At 42.1% G+C, this 23,214-nt stretch overlaps 1 protein-coding gene across 1 annotated transcript in view; it reads right to left on the reverse strand.

The window, feature by feature from the left end:
• Positions 1–14,817, reverse strand: part of LAMB1 (laminin subunit beta 1) — a 64,606-nt gene extending 49,789 nt beyond the window's left edge. Inside the window, exons 1-7 of the mRNA XM_040343550.1 lie at positions 14,716–14,817; positions 14,555–14,640; positions 8,745–8,920; positions 2,271–2,406; positions 1,218–1,291; positions 526–714; positions 372–435 (exon numbers count right to left, since the gene is read on the reverse strand). Coding sequence (XP_040199484.1) covers positions 372–435; positions 526–714; positions 1,218–1,291; positions 2,271–2,406; positions 8,745–8,920; positions 14,555–14,588 — 673 coding nt within the window. The 5' untranslated portion in view covers positions 14,589–14,640; positions 14,716–14,817. The remainder of the gene's footprint in view (positions 1–371; positions 436–525; positions 715–1,217; positions 1,292–2,270; positions 2,407–8,744; positions 8,921–14,554; positions 14,641–14,715) is intronic.
• Between the last annotated feature and the right edge of the window lie 8,397 nt (positions 14,818–23,214).

Genomic DNA, 23,214 nt, shown 5'->3' on the forward strand with positions numbered 1-23,214 from the left:
CTTACTTTTATCTGGACAGTTGTCCTATACTGAAGTTCATTTTTTATAAAAACACATTTCTTATCAGATACTAATACAAGGATAACAGAACCCAAGCAGCTTTAAAATAATACCCTATTATACTATTGCAATATGTTATCCAACCACAATTTATTTAAATCTTGTCCACTTAAATTCCTTTAGAAAAAATGCATTAGTAACAGCTTTTCTCCTGCAAGTGATTGCTGGCCTTTCAGTTAAATTAAAAATGTAATTGCCTCCAAGTTTGTTATCCTTTTACTGTGAACAGTAGAGAACCAGCAAAATAGTTTTGGGCAATGGATTATCTAGTTTTACAGGTAAAAAGACAAACAATACATTGGATGACTTACTTTTAATCCTAGGACTATATGGATCATCAATACGAAAAGCTGGATCCAAGACACGATATATAACCTGTGATACAAGTAGACATCAGAAAAAAATAAAGTTAAAAATGTAAGGTAAATGTTGACAACATACTAAAAATTAAAATAAATTAATTACCTCTCCCTCTGTGGAAGGTTCAATGTCAGAGTATCGAGAGTCACAGATGACATCATCAACTTTTTTCATTGGCCCAAAAGAAACTCCAGGGAATGACGACTCACAATCATATGCAAAATATCTGTAGATGTTCCATGTTTTACCAAAGTCTGATGATCTTTCAATAACCATTGCAGCTGGCCGGAAGGTCTACGAAAATCAAGATTTTTTTTCTATTAACATAAACATCTGCTTGAAAAACTTAAGTGTTTAAATGTGCATAGTTTGACTGCATAATAATGCTCCTGGCAAAACAAAGTCCAACGTGGTTGCCTGCCAATAACACAAGGGTATTTGCTAAACTATACTGCGCCTATAATGTAGCGTAGTATCTACAAGCCATATGTTAATTCCAGACATCTGTTTGGAAGCCAGACAAAGACATTTTGTATGCATAACTTCTGTGTCCATAAACAAAGAATGCTTACATAAATGCTTGTCTGAAGCCAAATCATATATACAATAAATATCCTGCATCCTTTCCTGAGTATGTGAAAAAAATTACACAGCTATCGGTTTTGAACCCATGTCTACATTGTAGCTTGAATAATCTCATTGTACAATGAACAGTGTCCTTAACAATGGACCCTTCTATAAGCTAATAACACACTGGTAGCAATTGTGTTTGCTAGGGGAAGTCATGGATTTCTAACCTTAAAGGTCATGATGAGATGAGTGAAATGGAATTCTGCTTCAAGATCCAGCTGGATTGTGACATTTTCCACACCTTCATAAGAAAGAGAAAAAAACATTAGTGTCTGTTTTATGCCTTCTGAGACCGCCTGCTGAGAGATGGCTCAATAGAGGAAAGAATAAAAGTTAGTTTTCCTCTATCATAAATAATATGCAAAAAATGATTATAGTAGGGATATGCTCCGTCTATATAGCACAACACTTTACATATATTGTACATTCACATCCAGTCTGTGCCCTCAAAGAGTTTACAACCTAAAACTGGCTATACATGGTTCAGTTTTTATTCATCCAGTGAGTGGGCTCAATGAAAAAAAAAACTCAACCAATACCCCCATCCACAAATTCAGGGTGGATGGGAAATCCTTCCCGCTGTGCGATTATGTTAAGTACACAAATTGGCACTGATAGAGTGGCTTTTATTCAACAGGAAGGTTAATCTTTAGGTTGACTTCTGTTTAATTGCAGTGGCCACACATGGATCGAAATTCAGCAGATCCCTGCTGAACCAACCGAATTTCCATCCATCTATGTACTTTAATTTGAAAATTGTATTCACTGGGATATCTGGGACAGGGTACATGTCAATGTAGAGATTTGCTTTCATTTTACAACCTCAACACTGGAACCAGTAATTTAAGATTACCCTCAGCCCTGGTTCACACTGGTGCGATTTTATATGTCAAATCGGCAGCATTTGCCAGTAGTGGCACCATCCAAATCGGTGCGACACCGATTTCAAAAAGTAGTTTCTGTACTACGTCTTGCGATTTCGGCCCATGATTTACATCTCTGTAAACGCGGCCGAAATCAGGACTGACAAGCGGGAGTTAAATCCTGCGAGTTTAGCTGAACTCGCACGGCTTCTTCCTGCAGCCCAGTGTGAGCCTGGTCTTACTGAATGAAGGTAGAATAAATACAAAAATCTGGTCAGACCCAACACAGATAAATCATGATTGGGGAGGGGGGATTAAAAAAAGAAGAAAACTCTACTTTATTAAACCAAGTCTTACCGTTTTCTGACTGCCACCACAAATTAAAGCGATTAGGATCAAAAGTTGTGACTACGTTTTCAATAAGATGACTTTCTGTATTATCCACAGCGTTATATAGTTTTCGCGAATCACACGTGAAACATTTCTTTTCATCCTGTGAAAAGATAGACACACGTTTCCATGTTACTAGAAGCCAAATATAAAGACAGATCATAGGTCAATATTGTGGAACAACTCCACTTACCATATGCTGAAAATGTGAGGTTGATTTTCTAAAAACTAAAAAAGTGCAAACTGTGCATGGTAGCCAATCAGCTTCTAACGTCAGCTTGTTCAATTAAGCTTCGACAAAAAAAACCTTGAAGCCGATTGGTTTCTATGCAGAGATGCACCAGATTTGCATTCTCCAGTTTTAGTAAATCAACCCCTTTGCGTACTTCCACCCTCTAAAGCAGTGGTTCTCAACCTGTCTAGTGCCGTGACCCCTTGATAAAATTTCCCAAGTTGTGGGGACCCCTAACGGTAAAATTATTTTCTTACCGTGGGTTGTTGGCACCCAAGGTAAGACAAGTAATTTGCGCCCCTAACCCACGGACATTTAGCGCTCACCGAGTCCCTTCCAATCGCACAATATTAAAACCCCTTATAGTGCATTTTAGGATGTACCACTCTCTTTGTTCGCCTTTCTTTCCCTTTAATCTCTCTCTATCCTAATTTCTTGTTTGTTATCCCCATCCCTCTCTAGACGTCTTTCTTGTTCTCTTATTCTCTCTCTCCCTTTTTCTTTGTTCCTCCCCCTCTTTTCCTCTCCCTTCCATGTATTCTCTATTTTTATTCCTTCTCTTACTCTCTGGTGGGGAGTATGGGATCAGTGGCAGTGCTGGCGGGGAGTTGGGATCAGTGGCAGTGCTGGCGGGGAGTTGGGATCAGTGGCAGTGCTGGCGGGGAGTTGGGATCAGCCAACTTAGGTGCTCTTGATCAAGGTCATCTGCTGATCTGAGAACTGTAGTGGGGACTTTTAAAGGCAACTCTAATCACAGGTAGTGTTACTCACTGTGTCTCGGACTTTGTGATTTCTCGTAGCAGTGAAACCTATGCTGAAATCAGCAGATAGGGTCTCCTCCAGCCCCTCCCACTTCACATTCCCCACCAGTCAGCTGACCTCTAGTCCCTGCCCCCCCAGCTATGCCATAACTAAATGGGCGGCTGTGAAGAGGTTGAGTGGGCGGCCGCAGGCTTCAGGAACAGCCCAGGCTTTGGTGACCGCTGGCAAATCCTCATTTGACTCCCAAGGGGGTCCCGACTCCCAGGTTGAGACCCACTGCTCTAAAGATAATTTATGACAAAACAAGTAACAAAATATATAGAAAGAATAAGTGAGATACATCAAACTGAGGATGAAATCAACATCACAAAAACAGCCTTGTCCTCTGGGAAATGGCCAGGTATTTGAATGCATGTTTTGTCTTAGGCTGTTATGTGTGTTTATATTGATGAAAGCAGATGTTAGCAGTAAAACCTTGATGATCTGTATGGTATTACAGTGCAGGAAAATGTTCCAACTCCTGAGTGGGTCTCCCTTATTGCTGATACCTGGTGTCCTTTTATTTCAGCACATAGGATTATTCTTATTAACAAGATTCAACAGTATATTTTATTTCTATAATAGGTCAAGACCTTGAAATATCAACTCAGCTTAATGTTGTATTTTCCTATTTTTTTTATTTTTTATACAAAACTATACATAAATAATACTAGCAGTAATATTGCATCGTAAATATTAGGGTTGATGTAATAAAGTCTAATAGGCGAAACTCTGCTGACTTCCATCATCCAATCATGTGCATGCAAAAATGCTGTTTTTTTGCACGCAATTGGGTATTCTGTCACTTTATTCACTAAGCTCTGAGGAAAATGATCTTGCAAAGTAAAACAGCCCATTTGCCTTTAGTAGATCCTATGTTTTGTGACTTGTCTACACATCACATGAAGCCATTGGTTATCAATTTAAAAAACAATTATTTCAGTTTTAATCATTTGTACATAAAGAGGGATATACAAAGTGATCTTCGACAGGCATTCAGCCAAGAGATATGAGCATATGAAGAAGAACAAACAGCAGTGATGTTTAGCAAGTCATCAATTCTGATCTTTAGTTGATTACACCATTACATAGCTTAGAACTTCAAGAGGAACTGCAGTTTGCTCACATAATTTGTAATAAAAACATCTTTGCCATTCTGAAGCTTCCCTCTAACCTATTTGTATATTATTTTATATATACACTCCAATTCTGCACTTGCCAAATATGCTGCAGAAATCTCCCTACACCGATTCTGCCTGCAACCATTTTAAACAGTAGGCAGCTGAAGCTGCTGCCTATTTACTTCCTGTATTTACACAGAGGCACAACTCCAGCTCTGCAGCTTTCATTTGCCCTCTTATGACTCACCCCCACCTCTATTTCTGACCAGACAAGAAACAGAAGTGGGCTGTATAAGGTATTTACTGTCAGAAAGTTTACTATCCAAAGTTAAAACAACAAGGGCAGAAAAGCTAATAGATGGAAAAATGACCGAAGGTCTTCCTTGCCTTGGTAAATTACAACCCACTATAGAAAGTGTCACAGTAAGGGTAAATATCAGGCTAAGGCGACAGAAAGCCTTGACAGAGCTTTTTATCTCACTTTTTGCTAGCATAATGAATCATGTTGTACCACATGACCATGGGTTACTGGGTCATGAATAATACTCTCCTTCCTATGTAGATAATCTAATGACCCCCTCCACTGTGCTGCACTGCCCCTTCCCTGCTCACAACACCATGACCTGGTTTATTACAATAGCACATTTCTAAGCAAACTTTCCAATGAAAGACAGCACATAACAGAAAGCAAGCAGCACACCATTTTAAGTATTTTCTTACTATTAGAGAATATAATGTAGGGTACATTATGCATACCAAAAATAGTAGTTACAGGGGCATGACTGCAAATGTTTTGCTAAAGAAATAGCTTGTGCTGCTGGGACACAACATGAAAAAGATTTGTAATTCACTACTGATCAGTCAAAAAATGCATGCTGCCTAGCCGCTAAGGTTTTAAGCAGAATTTATCTGAAGCCCTGTACACACGACAGGGATTCCCGGCGGTATAAAGTCCGCCAGGAAAACTGAGAACCTGCTCGGTAAGTTTCCCCGTACACACGGCCGGGATTCCCAATCGGGAAAACTGCAGGGAGAGCTTTGGCCAGGAATTCCGGCCGTGTGTATGCTCCCTCCCAGTGTTTCCCATAGGAAAACTCCCGGCGGGAAAAAAGAGCAGGCTCTCTATTTTCCCGCCGGGTTTCCGGGCAGTTTTCCTGTCAGGAAAACTGTGAGGAAGCATACACACAGGCCGGTTTTTCTGGCCAAAGCTCTCCTGGCAGTTTTCCTGACGGAAACCTGGTCATGTGTACCAGGCTTGAGTCTTACACAACAATAGATAATAAAAACATTGGATGTGTTTTTTCTGAAAAAAACAAAAAGCTTATAGGTTGTACCCCACAATAGTCACCCAATGTGCTTTAAGGGCCTAAAGGCAGAAAACTCTTTAAAAAAAAAAAAATTGTATTTCTGAGATCTCTGGGTTGTAAAACAAACCATTTAAGTTGCTACATCAAGAGGTGGAGTGACAAACATTTCCTTCAAGACATTAGCTGTAACACAGCTCAAGAAAAAAAGGAAGTGGTTATAATTAGAAACTAATTAGGATATTACATTTAGTTCAAACAGAAAAAAAGAGCTGCAACACAAAGGACTATCTTGGGACGATGGGCACGTATTTATATGTGGAAGACAGTGACATTTATAGTAATAGATGGTCTTCACAGGCAGTTTTTCATTTCCCTGTTGAAGGGGCTAAAGTCTCACATAACTGATAACATATCAATAGTATTACGCTGGCCATACACTGTTAGATTTCTTTTGTTCAGTCTGTGGACTGAAAGGGAAAAAGTCTAAAGCGATCTATACACTGCTTATTAAAATTGAGCCGGTTCAGTAGGGACCGTTTGTATTACGATCAGTGTGTCACCTCCCCTGCTTGACAGAAGTCGATAATTTTATTGACGTCTGTCAAAAGTGGCATGCTAGAAAACTCTCTACAGCCGCTGATCGATGTATTCTGACAGCGGCATTGTCCTGGCGGGAAGGATTCCTTCATTCATCTCGGTTGTGTGAATGAAGGTATCTGAGATTAAAAATTTATTATATACAGTGGAACCTCGGATTACAAGCATAATGTGTTCCAGGAGAATGCTCGTAATCCGAAAGCACTCCGAAAGTGTGTTTCCCCATAGAAGTCAATGGAAAACGAAAATAATTAGTTCCACGTGACTTCAATGGCATGCAATACCGCATGTGGCCAGAGGTGGGGGCACCGGAGAGCCTCGCAAACACCTGAGGACAGCTCGGCTGAACTTGGAAAGGCCCAGGAATGGAGTATTTTTTTGGTTTTTCGAGCATATCCAAATGGCTCCCCCACAGTGCTCGTATTGTGAAACGCTCGTTAACCACGTTAACCAACAGCAATGTTTTCTATTAGTAAAGTAAGGTGATTTTTACATGTAGGAGAGGAATGCCAGAGCTTGCCCAGTATGGAAGCGGTTAAATCATAATGTGCTAGTATGCATCGCATACTAGCACATTATGGCAGACTTACCTAAAAACAAAACCCTCCAGCTGCGCGCTGCCACTGCAGAAGGCGCTTCCATCATCACCTGGTCTTCGGTGAGATGCATGGTCAAGTCGTTACAGCACGGCATGGGTATGCTGCGCCTTCAGAGCACATGCGCTGGTGATGTCATCGGCTGTGTCTAAAGTAAATATCTCCTAAAACGGTGCATGTTTAGAAGATATTTACTGTACCTACAGGTATGCCTTATTATAGGCCTACCTATAGGTAAAAATACAAAGGAGTTTACTCCCACTTTATTGGCACCCCCACCATGTGGTTTCAGTGCAGCTGCGATAAAAAAAAAAAAAAAGGGACCCTTTTTCTGCAGGCACAACAGCCCATTCAAATGAATGGTCTGCTGTGCCCACACAAACATGGAATGGAAAATGTTTAGATGCAAAGCTAGCCTAAGGGGTAAATTCCCTTATAAAGCGCAACATCCATTGCAAAGTGAACTGCTTATTTGCTTTTAGTAAATTAATCGCCTTTCCATCTTCATACTCCAAATAATTTGCTTATGTTACCCTCCACCCAAAACAAAAAAAAAACATTAGAGGGGAACTTGTCAAAACTGGAGCAGACAGAATCTGGAGCAGCTGTGCATGGCAACCAATCAGCTTAAATCTTCAGCTTGTTCAGTTAGGCCTTGTACACACGACCGTTTTCCTCGACAAAATCCATCAAGAAACTTGGTGGCAGAGCTTTTTTGCTGAGGAAAACGGTCGTGTGTATGTTTTTCGTTGAGAAAACTGTTGTGGTTCTCGACGAGAAAAAAAGAGAACAAGTTCTCTTTTTTCTCGTCGGGAGTCTCAATTTCCTCGTCGTGTTTCTCGTCGGGCTGGTTTACAACGAGAAACACGTTCGTGTGTATGCTTAGAAACCCGCGCATGCTCAGAATAAAGTATGAGACGGGAGCGCACCTTCGGTAAAAGTAGCGTTCGTAATGGAGATTCGTCAAGCTGTAACAGACTGAAAAGCGTGAATCGTCTCTTACCAAACTTTAACTTTACACGCAGTAACATGAGATTAGCAAAAGCAGCCCCAAGGGTTGTGCCAGTGGAATCAAACTTCTCCTTTATAGTGCCGTCGTACGTGTAGTACGTCACCGCGTTTGAGAACAATGAGATTTTGTCTTGACAGTGTGTACGCAAAGAAAGCTTGTCAAGTTTCTCGATAAGCCTGACAAGGAACTCGTCGAGGAAAACGATGTTTCTTTTACAACGAGATTCTCTGTCTTGTGTACGAGGCCTTCAGCTTTGACAATGGAAGATAGAAACTGATTGATTGCCATGTGAGCTGCTTCAGTTTTGATAAATTCCCTTCATAGTTTTAGACAGAAGGAACATGCTACTTTTATGTAAAATGTAAAGGTTGAATAAAGTTTAAAAAAAATGATTCTTGTAAAGTGATCACAGGAATGGAGGGGACGGCAGATGCTATCTTGTGGCTTTGTGGAAAACACAGAGTTAATCCAGAAAACAGAGGGCTGAAAGCCGTGTAAACAGGGACAGGAAACACTATGCAGATGCAACTGTTCAAACAATGCATATGTGTGTGAATATTCACATTGCACATTACAGCCCCCTCTGCCAGATGTTTCTTGTTTAACGGGGAATGTTGAGGGGGAGAGCTTCATTCCTGCCTGGGAAGATTTGCAGATCCCCCTTAGGATTTGAGTGTGTCCATGTTCCCCTTCTCATATGTCATGGGAAAAAAATCCTTACAAAGTGTGTGGGAAGGGAGCAAAATTTATAGGGAGTAGAGAAAGAGGCTTTTACCTGGAGATGGCTAACAATACAGAATGGACTTGGCTTCTGGAGACCACATGTAGAAGATGCAACGAGTTGCTGTGCCCGTCCATTCAGCAGGTCACCAGTGGCTGGGTAGCAGCTGCCTTCAGCACATCCATGGCTGAACTCTGGTACTTGAGAATGGACAATTCCAAACAGTACGACTAATTAAAAAAAAGAAAAGAAAAAAAAGGTTAGAAAATTCCATTAATGCACATCAGAGATTTAACTTAATTCAACAAGTTGGTACCAAAAAGACATTTGACTTAATGCAGCGTTACACAACATACAAAACATGCCAAAGTACAGTAAACCAGATCAAATAAAATGTATTATCTCTTGCCATGCATTGAATTAATCTCTGATCGACAGCGGTATCTCATCCTTAACTTAAAAAATTTAAAATTGCCTAGATGAGCTAATAATCTGATTGGTTGCTGTGACTTTTAGATTGACCTGTTTCAATAACGATGTATAACAAACCATTAAAAGTGATATTGTGCTACACACAGGAAGTGGATTTTGATCAATAATTGGATACAAATCGTAAATTACCAATTGCATTTCTGTTTTAACCAGAATCTCACTGAAATACTGTATTCATGAACAAAGCATCTAAACGCTGCAAACATATTCCACCCTGGCAAAACAACTCAGTTTATTTGAATTGAAAGGTAGTGTATATTTACCTAAAGGTAAGCTATGGCTTTCATTTTGATTGAATAAAAATAAAATAAAAAAAGAATTAAAGCGTATGTGACCGTAGGGTCTCTACATTGCCATTCCTTGCACTCAAGGAGCTTCCGATCTATGGTCCATAAAGCCTCCTACACACACTACTAATTATTTATTCGTTCAACCCAGCGGGGAGAAACGAAAAGAATCCGACAGCTCAGATCGGAGCTGCTGCACTAACAATCCAATGTTAGTACAGCCAACTCTCCTGCTGAGCTATTGTGTTTTGACGTGGCGACGCCCTCCCCGCCCGAACACTTAGGTTAGCGCTCTTATCCATTGGCTCAGAGCCGGCTTCTGTCACACGGCTGCCGTACACAGGGACCGAATGTCAGCTGGGTTTCATTTGGCCCCTGTGTACCAGGCTTAATACACTGCATATAAACACATACTAGGGACATTTTAGACAGGTAACATGTCTCGAGCAGAAAGTGCATGCAAACTTTATGCAGGTAGTGTCCTGGTTGAGATATGAGCCAAGAACCACAGTGCTGCAAGGCAGGAATGCTAGCCACTAAACTACTGTGCTGCATTTAAAAATCATATATTTTATGTGCATTTTTAGGACAGCAAGGAGAAGGTTCACAGCCAGTCCAATTCTACATGTCGGCAGGAGCAAGAATGGGCGCTGTATTCAAGGGCATTAGAAAATATTACAGTCTGACAGCTACAGGCGTAAAATTCCTGGGTGGGTTTACAATTACCTTTAATTGCTGCTAGTCACACAGACAAAGAGCACTCTAACAAACTCCCTGCAGCAGGGAAATAGCACAAACGTAAACAAAGGAAACAGTAAAATAAAAATGTTAAAGTGTCACATAAACCCACCCCACATACACAAATTAGACAAAAGAGGACACATCAGTACAGCCAATAGGATCATTTGCTGTGTGCTGGTATTACGCCAACGCAAACTGTGGTCCAGGATGAGTAATTTGGTAACTAACGTTTCTGGCAAAAATGATTCCTCCTTATTTATCATCACACAATATAGAGAGGAATGATGTGCAGTAATCAGTATATATATATCTCGAGAATCACCCCTTATATAAAAGGATTCCTGTACACTTTTTTGCCTTATTTGTAGCACAGCTGCACACATTCCTATACTACTAAAAGCTTGATGCGCGCATTCTTGTGTAATACCATAAAGCAGAGCTAAAGCCAATTTTTTTTCCCCAGTTTGGATAGAGTAAGGGAAGGTTGTAACCCTGGTCCGTTTTTTGGAAACTGTGTCTCTTGGCAATATATTTCCCCATCTGTGCCCCATAAGCACAACAGGAAGTACGTGGAAATCCCGCCAGTCAGGGAATTCCTTGTTCTCATCAGAACTAGGGTTACCATTGGATGATTTCCCCTTATGGTGACAACCCAACTCTTGGTGGGATCAAACAGGAAAAAGAAGAGGATGAATTTCTATAATGGGGACACAGACAGCAATAAAAGCCTGACAGATGTTTTAATCCCTCTCCACTCTAAAACTGAAAAAAAAAAGCCCCCACATCACCTCCAGAGCTTCTCCTTTCCTCTGGAACTCTCTACCACGATCTGTCCAGCTAACACTTACTCTACCCACCTTTAGGCGATCCTTGAAAACTCGTCTTTGCGTCAAGGAAGCCTAATCCACCTCCAACGATACTTTTACTTTTTCCTATCACCTCATCCCCCACAGTTATTAAATTCTAATCACTTGCACCTCTTATTAGATTGTATGCTCTCATGAGCAGAACCTTCCTATATTGAATCGTATTGCAACTATGCTCGCTCCCTTATTTTGTAAAGCCTGGTGCAAACTGTTGACATAAAATCCTGTATAATAATAATAATAATCTAACCTACAAATGAAATGTGTGTGAATAATGCCCTGTTCACATTTGGCGTTTTGCAATCTTAGGCAGAATAACTGCGATTCTTCCCTCGATAGTGGCAAAATGCACCACACGTGTTTGGGTGTCATTCATTTTACCTAAAAGCAGTGTGGATTTGCCGCAATAAATCTCACCGCATTGTGTGAAGCACGTCTTCCAAAAAAGAGGAGGAGCTTCTTTTGGACGACATGCTTTGCGCAATGTGGTTTGGTGCAGCAAAACCGCATTACGATTAGATGCCATTAAAATACGAGTGGTGATTCTGCCCAGGTTCTCAAAACTCCAGATGTGAATGAAGCCTTAGACTACCGAACAATGGCAATGGGCCCTATATTGTTACATAGTTAGTCAGGTTGAAAAAAGATACAAGTCCATCCAGTTCAACCACAATTGTATCTTGCTTTCCATGAGAAAGATTTCTAGAAGAGTGATTTCAGACAAGCACATATTACTTGATTAGAATAGAAATAGGCTGCATGTGTCCCTCCAACTGGGTTAAAAGTAGGGTGACCACGTTACTCGGATTGCCCAGGACAGACCCGCATTTTGTAGGTCTGTCCCAGGCACCTTCATTACAATACAGTGTCCCGGAATATAACTGACACAGCCATCCCCCAAGCCAAACTAATGCCCCCAAAAAAAGACTACCACATCACCGCTTTACTCACTGACAGTACTTGTCCAGGAGGACAATGCCTGGAGGAGCACAGTCTCCACCCCCTGCTTGTGATTAGAGAAATCATAAATCCTGCCTCTTGTATCCAATCACTGTGCTGTGATTCGTTACAGTACAAGCCAATTTTTGGGAAGGGGGGTGTCCCTGAATAGTAGTTTGGAAATGTGGTCACCCTAGTTAAAAGAATAGTTGAGCACAGAAATGTACAAGAGGATCAGCCTATCACCTAAACCATGGGTCTACAATCTATCTAAACAAAGGGCCAGTTTACTGTCGTTCAGTCTTTAGGGGGGTTGTGCCCAGTAGGATCAAACAATGCCCCATTTTTGGTTTTGGGGGAGGAATAGTGCCTGATTGTTGATGTCAGTGGCAGGAATTTTCCCCAACTGTTGGTGCCCTTGGCAAGAATAATGCCTCAAGGACCGATTAAAGGCAAGCAAAGGGCTGCATCTGGCCAGTGTGGAAACCACTGACCCAAACAAACAGAATGGAGAGTAATCAACTTCATAAACCGTACATGTGTAAATTGGTCTCTGGACATGCTCATATAACAGACAGAGGGATCACCATTCGTTTCTTCTGTCCAGAATAAGGAGGACCTGATACTACATGCCCATTAGCTTAACAGTAGTGCAATGGGAATTCTCCAAAATGTTGGCCAAAAGTCACGCTGGTGCTAGATGTACTTTGATGTGCAGACCATGACTGCACCTAACTAGCGTATGTGTTCCTGTTCCAAAACGCGTCTTTACCACATACATGATGAGCCTTATTCATTAGAGGTAGTGGTAAATGGTAATGCCTTTTGATGGGAGGCTAAAGCCAGGCAGCTGCAAACACAATGTTCCCTTCAAACCTTATCTACAAAGCAGTTAGGAATTGCAGCACTGATATTGCTTTTCTTTCCTACCCCCCACTGTTGGGGGTAATTAACCATTTTAGTTCTACAGGATATAAAGCTCTTTTGTTAAACTCCAAGTACCCGTAAAAAGGAAATGAATCATGTTTGAACTTTTTTTTTTTTTTTTTAAACAGTTTGTGGCATATATTGTTAAAAACTACAGTACGCTAAGTATGTACCGCAAGAACAAAGAAAAGCAACATTTACACAAAGTTTGTCAAGATAGAGAAAAGTCTGGATCAAAGGACAATCCAACCACAACCCTCAGCTCTCCTTTCCTTCAAATGCAAGTCATTAAACTAGATGCAGTATTGTTTCATGCGAAAATTAGCGTAGAAAGTCAGCAAATTCCATAGGGAGTATTCCTGATAAAGTGGAGAAGTTCAGAAAAAAAAAAAAAAGAAGAAAAGTCGTAACACAGATTTATTGTATGTGCCTATACCATGAGATGACAGATCGTGTTCTACAAACAGCAGTCACAGTTCACTGACTTTGGAACTGAAAACCTAAAGGGCATGCTGAACTTAGTAGTTCCACAAAAAAAAAAAATCCAAAGAAAACAATGCCTGTACTTGTCTGAATGTGAGCTATGAACTCGTGTATAACTGTTTCTCATGGTGAAAATTAACTTTTCTCACTCTTAACATAGCTGAGATTGCTTCATGCATAATAAGAGATTCAGTTAGCTATTAACTCAGGACGCTGGGGGATGCATCTTACACAACTTAATTGGGAACAGACCCCTGCCTGACACACCCTGCTAGTTTTCCTTTAATAAAGACCACCTGAAACCTTTCCGTCACACATGGAAGACAAGATTAATTTGCTTCATTATGAGAACATTTAACATCATACAGTAAGAACATTCAAACCAAGGCAGTATACAGTTCAGTGAAACCTTGGTTTGCAAGCATAATTCGTTCCAGAAACATGCTTGTAATCCAAAGCACTTGTATATCAAAGCATTTTTTTTTTTACAGGGTATAAAAGAGAAGAGAGGCACCTCTAAGTGTAGCTAAATGTTTTACCTTCATTAAATGTAACCATATTGCTACACTTAGAGGCTCCTCTCTTCTCTTTTATACTCAGTTGTGACATGACGCTACTCTTATATCAAGACATCGCTTGTATATCAAGGCAACATTTTGCTTGTCTTGCAAAACGCTATTAAACCAAGTTACTCTCAAACCAAGGTTTTACTGTATATAAATTGTTTGCATACCATCTAGGTAGTGCAATCACAAAATGCATTTAAAATACACGTCACAATACAATAAAGATACAAGGTTTGATTTACTAAAACTGGACAGTGCGAAATCTGGTGCAGCTCTTTTGAATGAAGCTTTTTTTTTTTTTTTTTTGTCGAAGCTTCATTGAACAAGCTAAAGTTTGAAGCTGATTGGCTACCATGCACGGCGGCACCACATCTTGCACTCTCCACTTTTAGTAGATCAACCTAGTTAAAGTAAATCCTAAAGGTCAACCTAAATGTCTTAAACGTATGAGGCTAACTGTAGAAACCGAATGCTGTAGCATCACAGTACAGTTCTACATACTCTTCTAAGTAAGTCAATCTTGATGATCTTCATTCAATGCACACATATTCTACTGTCATTACCTAGGAAAAGTCCCGGCACCTGGATTAGCACCATTGTCCTCCTTGGCTGGGGACACACAGGGTAAATTTGCTTGATCAGCTATCTTCTGTAAAAATAAAGAGAAGATTAGAAAACAATTTGTGAAGTCACAAAGTCACTATGTAATAAAGAGCATATTTGCCTTGTGAGCTGTGCTTCCTCCTGTGCCTCTTAGATGACTGTGGAATTTCTTTTTTCCCAGACCAACAAAAAAAAAAAAAGCTGGAAGTTGAGCTTCATGCACATGCTCAGTGCACATTACATGATAGCAGTCCCACACCTCCCTGTGCTTTACTGGAGTCCCACCCCTAGAGTGTGGGCTCTGCTCCACTCACAGGAGGACCTGAACATCAATGAAATGCATGGACTAGATGACCTTACCCACACCCTGCTGAAATGTCATGTTTTGTATAGGAAAAAAGCACTCCTAAAAAGTGGTTGAAACTTTAAATCAAAATATAGTGATACAGACAAAACATTAAGCTGGCCATAGTAGAAACTTGTTTGAACGTTTTCAAACATTTATTTAATTTTCGAATCGTTGGTGAGTTCAAATTGGCAATCGTTTTTGACCGTAGCCATGAAAAAAGTTGAAGGGAGAGGAGCGAAATTGTTTCTCAATTGTAAAGAATTTTAACTTTGCATTGTCTAGACACAAAACAAACCTGTTTAATATGCCTGAGATTCCATTCGAGTAGCAGGTCTGGACAAAATTTCAAGGACTTTTGTGCAAAATTTGTTGACTCAATAATGGCAAGCTCAATTTCAGAATTTACATATAAAAATATTTGAACAAAATTCTACAGGTGTATGACAAGCTTTAAAGTCCTGTTCTGGTGACTAAACATAAAGAAACACTGGGCCAGATTCACAGACATTTACGGCGGTGTAACGTATCGCGTTTACGTTACACCTCCGCAAGTTTTACGGGCAAGTGCTTGATTCACAAAGCACTTGCCTGTAAAGTTGCGGCGGCGTAGCGTAAATCCCTCTGGCGCAAGCCCGCCTAATTCAAATGGGGCGTGGATCATTTAAATTAGGCGCGTTCCCGCGCCGAACGCACTGTGGGAAATTTTGAAATTTCCCGCCGTGCTTTGCGCGAAATGACGTCGCACCGACGTAATTTTTTGAACGTCGACGTGAGTTACGTCCTTTCCTATTCACGAACGACTTACGCAAAAAAATAAAAATTAAAAATTCGACGCGGGAACGACGGCCATACTTTAACATGGCAAGTCTAAATATAGGCCACAAAATAGCAGCTCTAACTATACGCCGGGAAAAGCTGACTAGCGACGACGTAAGAGAATGCGACGGCCGCGCGTACCTTCGTGGATCGACGGAAAATGCTAATTAGCATACCCGACGCGGAAAACTACGCAAACTCCACCCAGCGGGCGCCGAAGTATTACACCTACGATCCGAAGGCTTACGAAGCCGTACGCCTGTCGGATCGAAGCCAAAAGCCATCGTATCTTGGTTTGAGGATTCAAACTAAAGATACGACGCGGCAAATTTGAAAATACGCCGGAGTATCAGTAGATACTCCGGCGTATTTCTTCTGTGAATCTGGCCCACTGGTTATAATAATAATTAAAGCAGATTTAAGCCCCATACACACTATTCGATTTTTTTTGCAGATTTTTGTCTTCAGATTTACCAAAACCATATATTATTGGGTCAAACCTTAAAGCCTCGTGCACACGGTGCGATTGTCGGATGACCGAGCGTCTGATATTCTTGTCAAAAGTGCGAGTGCCAGGATCTTGTCTTGCATTCTAACGTTACGTAAAGTGTCGCTCGACAACATGGACGTAGTGACGTACTATGAGACTATAAAGAGGAAGTTCAGTTTTCGAGCACCACCCTTTGGGCACCTTCTGCTAATTTAGAAGTTTGGTGAGTGTTGATTTGCGCTTTTCAGTTCGTTTCTGAGCGGCCGTTCTTCAACCAGCCATGTTGCATAATCGGAGGAAAAATACAATGTAAAATTAACAAGGGACACCAACAACGTTGTATCTTTGATCTTAAAAATTCAGGGATAATGGTGTTATTGTAACTTGCCAAAAAAACAAACAACAAGCTTTAGGCACCACGATGAGATTATCGGACGAATGATCGGTCCGTTTTTTTTTTGCATGCTAATCGCCAAAAAGCCTGTCATCCAACATTTTTGTCCGAAAATTGGAAAACAATTGTCGAAAGGTCCGTACTAGTGGTAATAATGTCGGACAACAGCCTGTCAAACAACAATCCCTCTCTGAAATTCGCATTGTGTGTACGAGGCTTAAAGCGGGGGTTCACCCTTAGAGGGCACTTTTTCCCCTTAGATTCCTGCTCGTTTTCTCTAGGGGAATCGGCTATTTGTTTTAAAATATGTGCAGTACTTACCCGTTTACGAGATGCATCCTCTCCATCGCTTCCGGGTATGGGCTGCGGGAATGGGCGTTCCTTCTTGATTGACAGTCTTCCGAGAGGCTTCCGACGGTCGCATCCATCGCGTCACGATTTTCCGAAAGAAGCCAAACGTCGGTGCGCAGGCGCAGTATAGAGCCGCACCGACGTTCGGCTTCTTTCGGCTACAAGTGACGCGATGGATGCGACCGTCGGAAGCCTCTCGGAAGACTGTCAATCAAGAAGGAACGCCCGCTCCCGAAGACCCATACCCGGAAGCGACGGAAGAAGATGCATCTCGAAAACGGGTAAGTACTGCTCATATTTTAATACAAATAGCCGATTCCCCTAGACCGAACGAGCAGGAATCTAAGGGGAGAAAAAAAAAATTTAATAAATGGGTGAACTCCCGCTTTAAGAGTTTCAATGTGTATGCAATCAGGCAGGCCCTTGCACTATATGAATTTGGTAAATCTGAAGATAAAAATCTGCAGACAATCCAATAGTGTGTATAGAGTTTAAGGCGGTGTATCTCAACTCCAGTCCTCAAGGTGCCCCAACAGGTCATGTTTTCAGGATTTTCCTCAGTTGAAACAGCTGTGGTAATTACTAAGGCAGTGAAACTGATCAAATCACTGATGCAAAATAATGGGAAGCCTGAAAACATGACCTGTTGGGGCACCTTGAGGACTGGAGTTGAGAAACCCTGGCTTAAGGGCTTGTTTCCACCAGCTCCGTGGGGCTACATTTGGTAAGATTGCTCAATGCAGTTCTAACACACAAAGGCAATTTACCTATTGTTCTGATGTTTCAGTTCACAGGGTGGACAGAGTTACATGAAATGTCATTTTGAGCCTCTCCAACAAAGAAAAAAGAAAAAAGTAAAAAGTAAACATTGCAATGAATTGTGACAACACATTGCACTGTCCCTATGCAATGTACGCCAGTAGGCTAAAGTTATAGAGAATATAATGCACTCCTGCTGGTAGGAATGAGTCCTTATACCAGGGGTCTCCAAACTTTCTAAACAAAGGGCCAGTTTCCTGTCCTTCAGACCTTTTTGAGGGGCCAGACCGTGGTCATTGGGAGTAGAAACATCCCGACATCAATGGGAAAAAACAATGCTCCATCTGTGGTGTCAGTAGAATTGTGCCCTGTGATTGGGAAGAACTGTGCCCCATCATTGGTGGTATTGGGTTCATTTGTTGGTGTCATTGGGAAGAACTGTGCCCCATCATTGGTGGTATTGGGCCCATTTGTTGGTGTCATTGGCAGGAATTGTGCCACGTTATTGTAGTTATTGGGCCCACTTGTTGGTGTAATTGGGAAGAACTGTGCCCCATCATTGGTGTTATTGGACCCATTTGTTGGTGTCATTGGGAAGAACTGTGCCCCACCATTGGTGTTATTGGACCCATTTGTTGGTGTCATTGGGAGAAGTTGTGCCCCATTATTGGTGTCATTAGGAGAAATTGTGCCCTTCATTGTGGTCAGTGGAAGAGGGGACGGGGGGGTTGTTCATGCCCCATTGTTGGTATCAGTGGAAGAAATGGTGCTCAGAGTGCCAGATAAAAGCACGCAAAGGGCCACAGTTTGGAGACCACTGCTCCAGACTGTACATATTAAAGCGGAGTTCCACCCAAAAAATGGAACTTCCGCTTTAAGGGAAGGTGACCCCCTGACATGCCACATTTGGCATGATATTTTTTAGGGGGGGCGGATACCCTCTTTTTAGAGAGATCCAGCTCCCACTTCCTCTCAGGACACCGTGGCACCGGAAGGAAGTTCACCTCTCCCCCCCTCCCTCACAGCAATCATCTGGGACACGTCACAGGTCACAGATGATTGCCCGGCCAGTCACAGTGCACAGCACGGCTCGCGCATGCGCTGTGCGTGCCCGGCCGGGCGCCCACATTGACAATGCTAGCGCCGCAGAGAGGTGGGGGAGAGGAGCAGGGGCGTCATACGCCCGCATCGCTGGACCGCGCAACAGGTGAGTGTAAGATAAATAAATGTCATCAGCTATACTTTTTGTAGCTGCTGACATTTATATTGTTGGAACTCCGCTTTAACCACTTAAAGACTCTTTTTTACACTTGTTGTACCCCCAAACATCATATATATATATATATATATATATATATATATATATATACCCTGGAGCACGGGTCTCCAAACTTTCTAAGCAAAGGGCCAGTTTACTGTCCTTCAGAGTTTACGAGGGCTGGACTGTGGTCAGTGGGAGTGGAAAAGGTCCCGACATTAGTGGGAAAAATTAACACCCCATTGTTTGTTTCAGTGAGAGTGATTGTGCCCAGTCATTGGGTCCCATTGTTGGTGCTATTGAGAAAAACTATGCCCCATGGTTAGTGTCATTTGTAAGGAATTGTGCCCCATCCTTGGTGTCATTGTGAGGAATTGTGCACCATCCTTGATGTCATTGTGAGGAATTGTGCCCCATCGTTGGTGTCATTGTGAGGAATTGTGCCCCATCATTGGTGTCATTGTGAGGAATTGTGCCCCATCGTTGGTGTCATTGTGAGGAATTGTGTCCCATCGTTGGTGTCATTGGGAAGAATTGTCACCCATCGTTGATGTTATTGGGCCCCATTGTTGGCGTCAGTAGGAGAAACTATGCCCCATTGTTTGTATCAGTGGGCAAGTGCTGTATTCTCAAAGCACTTGCTCCGTAAGTTGCCACGGCGTAGCGTAAATCACACGGCGGAATTCAAATTCGGCGGGTTATTGGGCGTGTATCATTTAAATGAAGTGCGTCCCCGCGTCCAACGAACTGCGAATGCGCCACCCGTAAAATATCCCAGTGTGCATTGCTCCAAATGACGTCGCAAGGACGTCATTGGTTTCGACGTGAACGTAAATGATGTCCAGCCCCATTCACGGAAGACTTACGCAAACAACGTAACTTTTTAAAATTTCGACGCGGGAACGACGACCAAACTTAACATTGGCTGCGCCTCATTTAGCAGGGGCAACTTTACGCCGGGAAAAGCTTAACGTAAACGTCATAACTTTACTGCGTCGGCCGCGCGTACGTTTGTGAATTCGCGTATCTAGCTCATTTGTATACTCGATGCGTAATTCGACGGAAGCGCCACCTAGCGGGCAAAAAAAAAATGCAGTTTAGATCCGACGGCGTAAGAGACTTACGCCTGGCGGATCTAATGGATATCTATGCGTAACTGATTCTAAGAATCAGTCGCATAGATACGACGGCTCAGTTTAGGACTTACGACGGCGTACATGGTAAGTCCTACGAGAATCTGGGCCTCTAACTTTTGCACAAACCAATCAATATACGCTAATTGCAATTTTCTTTACCAAAAATATGTAGAAGAGTATATATCGACCTAAACTGAGGAAGACATTTTTTTTTTATACTTTTGCGGGAATTATTTATTATAGCAAAAAGTAAAAAATAATGGCCCGGATTCAGATACATTTTCGCATCTATCGGCGGGCGTAACGTATCTCAGATACATTACGCCGCCATAACTAGGGCGCAAGTTCCATATTCAGAAAGAACTTGCGCCCTAGGTTAAGGCGGCGTAGCGTATGTGGTGCGGCGTAAGCCAGCGGAATTCAAATTATCCACGCAGTGGGCGTGTTGTATGGTAATGAAGGCTGACCCTACATAAATTACGTTTTTGACTAACGGCGCATGCGCCGTCCGTGAACGTATCCCAGTGCGCATGCTCCAAATTACACCGCAAATAGGCAATGCTTTAGACGTGAACGTAACTTACGTACAGCCCTATCCGCGAACGACTTACGCAAACGACGTAATCGAAGGAAAATTCTACGCTGGCCCGACGTCCATACTTAACATAGGATACGCCTCATATAGCAGGGGTAACTTTTCGCCGGAAAAAGCCTTACGTAAACGACCTCAAAATTCCCCGGGGCGGACCTACGTTTCTGAATCGGCGTAGCTACCTAATTTGCATATTCCTCGGGTAAATCTACGGAAGCGCCACCTAGCGGCCAGCGTAAATATGCAGCCTAAGATACGACGGTGTAAGAGACTTACGCCGGTCGGATCTTAGGGAAATCTTTGCATAACTGATTCTAAGAATCAGGCGCATAGATACAACCCTCACTCAGAGTTACGACGGCGTATCGGGAGATACGCTGTCGTAACTCGTATCTGAATCCAGGCCAATGTTTTTTTTTTCAAAATGTACGCTCTTTTTTTGTCAATAGCGCAAAAGAAAAATACCGCAGAAGTGATCAAATACCACCAAAAGAAAGCTCTATTTGTGGGGAAAAAATTGTTTGGGTACAGCAATGCATGACTGCGCAATTGTTAGTTAAAGTGACGCAGTGCCGTATAGCAAAAAAATGGCCTGGTCATTAAGGGGGCAAATCCTTCCGGTGCTGAAGTGGTTAAAAAATCCTTATTTTATAGATTTGTAATGGAAGTTAGACAAGCAAATACCTTCTGTTTTAAGGAAGCCCTATTGTGGTTCTTAACCGAATATCACATCATCCATTCAGAACAGGTTTGAAATAGATTTGGTGACCACTTGCCAAACTGCAAATATTGTGGCTAAAAATCAATACATACACCATACAGACATGGTGAAAGGTTCTACCCGAGAATGGAGAAAATGCATAATCCTCCTGAACCGGCCAGGATTCGAACCATATATGGCCGGCATAAGTGACACGATCATACAATAATTGAACTTACTAAATGTGGTGGCTGCTGCATCACAGAAACTGCTGAGCTTTATGGGATTTTCCAATGGCACAGTCTCCAGAGTTTACCAATAACAGTGAGAAAGGAAAAAAAAACAGTCATTAGCATTTCTGTGGACAAAACCAAATTGCTAATGAGAGAGGTCACAAAAAGAATGACTAGGCTTGTTTGTGTTGGGAGGTACTGATCTCTGAATGATCAGCATGTCAAACCAGGGATCAAACGTGCTACAGCAAGTTAGCTAAGGACCCAAGAGTGATGCTAGATTTGGCATAGGATCGCCAAAACTGAACATTTTAATATTGGAAAAGAAGTGCAATGCCAGCTGTGACATGCATATAGTGGGTCATAACTTGGCAATTACAGAGGATGAACCCTCCTACACTTACCTTACATTGGTTCTTATCTCTCCTCTCCAGACCCAGTGTTACATGGCCTGTCTGCAGCTCAAGGTGGGACCTGTTTGGAGGCAGTTTTAAAGGGGTTGTAAAGGTAAACAAAATCCTAAATAGCTTCCTTTACCTTGGTGCAGTCCTCCTAAACTTACCTCACCCTTCGATTTTTCTTTTAAATGTCCTTATTTCTTCTGAGAAATCCTCACTTCCTGTTCTACTGTCTGTAACTCCACACAGTAATGTGAGGCTTTCTCCCTGGTGTGGAGTGTCGTGCTCGACCCCTCCCCTGGAATACAGGAGATTCAGGATGCCCAATAACACACAGCTCCTTTTTCTATCTGCAACGTAGAGAGCATCCTGACTCTCCTGTAGTCCAAGGGAAGGGGCGAGCATGACACTCCACACCAGGGAAAAAGCTTTGCATTACTGTGTGGAGTTACAGACAGAAGAACAGGAAGTGAGGACTTCTCAGAAGAAATAAGGACATTTTAAAAGGATGAGATAAGTTTAGGAGGACTGCACTAAGGTAAAGGAAGCTATTTAGGATTTTTTTTTTTACCTCTACAACCCCTTTAAGCCAGCCACAGATGGATCTAAATTCAGCCAGTTCTGCAGGAACTAGCCTGTCCATTTATTTGTTCACTCGATCAGTGCCTTTGGCTTTAGCTGGCATCACTGATCATTGTATTCTGACATCGAGGAATGCATCATCTATGGCCTGCCTTAAAGCGGGGGTTCACCCTAAAAAAAAAAAAAACATGCCATTCCGCATACTAGCGCGACCTACAGTATGCCTTTATTTTATTTTTTTGCGCCGTACTTACAGTTTAATCACGTAGTGAAGTTTCAGACTCCCCGCGGGGAATGGGCGTTCCTATGCAGAGGGGAACATGAGTGATGGCTGGCTATGACGCGTCACGCTTCCCGGAAATACCCGAAATAGGACTTGGCTCTTCACGGCTCCTGCGCAGTCAACTCCTAGTCTGTGCGCAGGCGTCGTATAGCGCCGTGAAGAGCCGATTCCTACTCCGGCTAATTTCGGGAAGCGTGCCGTCAATCATGTTCCCTCTGCATAGGAACGCCCATTCCCCGCGGGGAGTCTGAAACTTCACTACGTGATTAAACTGTGAGT

This window comes from Rana temporaria, chromosome 3, assembly GCF_905171775.1.
Source record: "Rana temporaria chromosome 3, aRanTem1.1, whole genome shotgun sequence".
Lineage (NCBI taxonomy): Eukaryota > Metazoa > Chordata > Amphibia > Anura > Ranidae > Rana > Rana temporaria.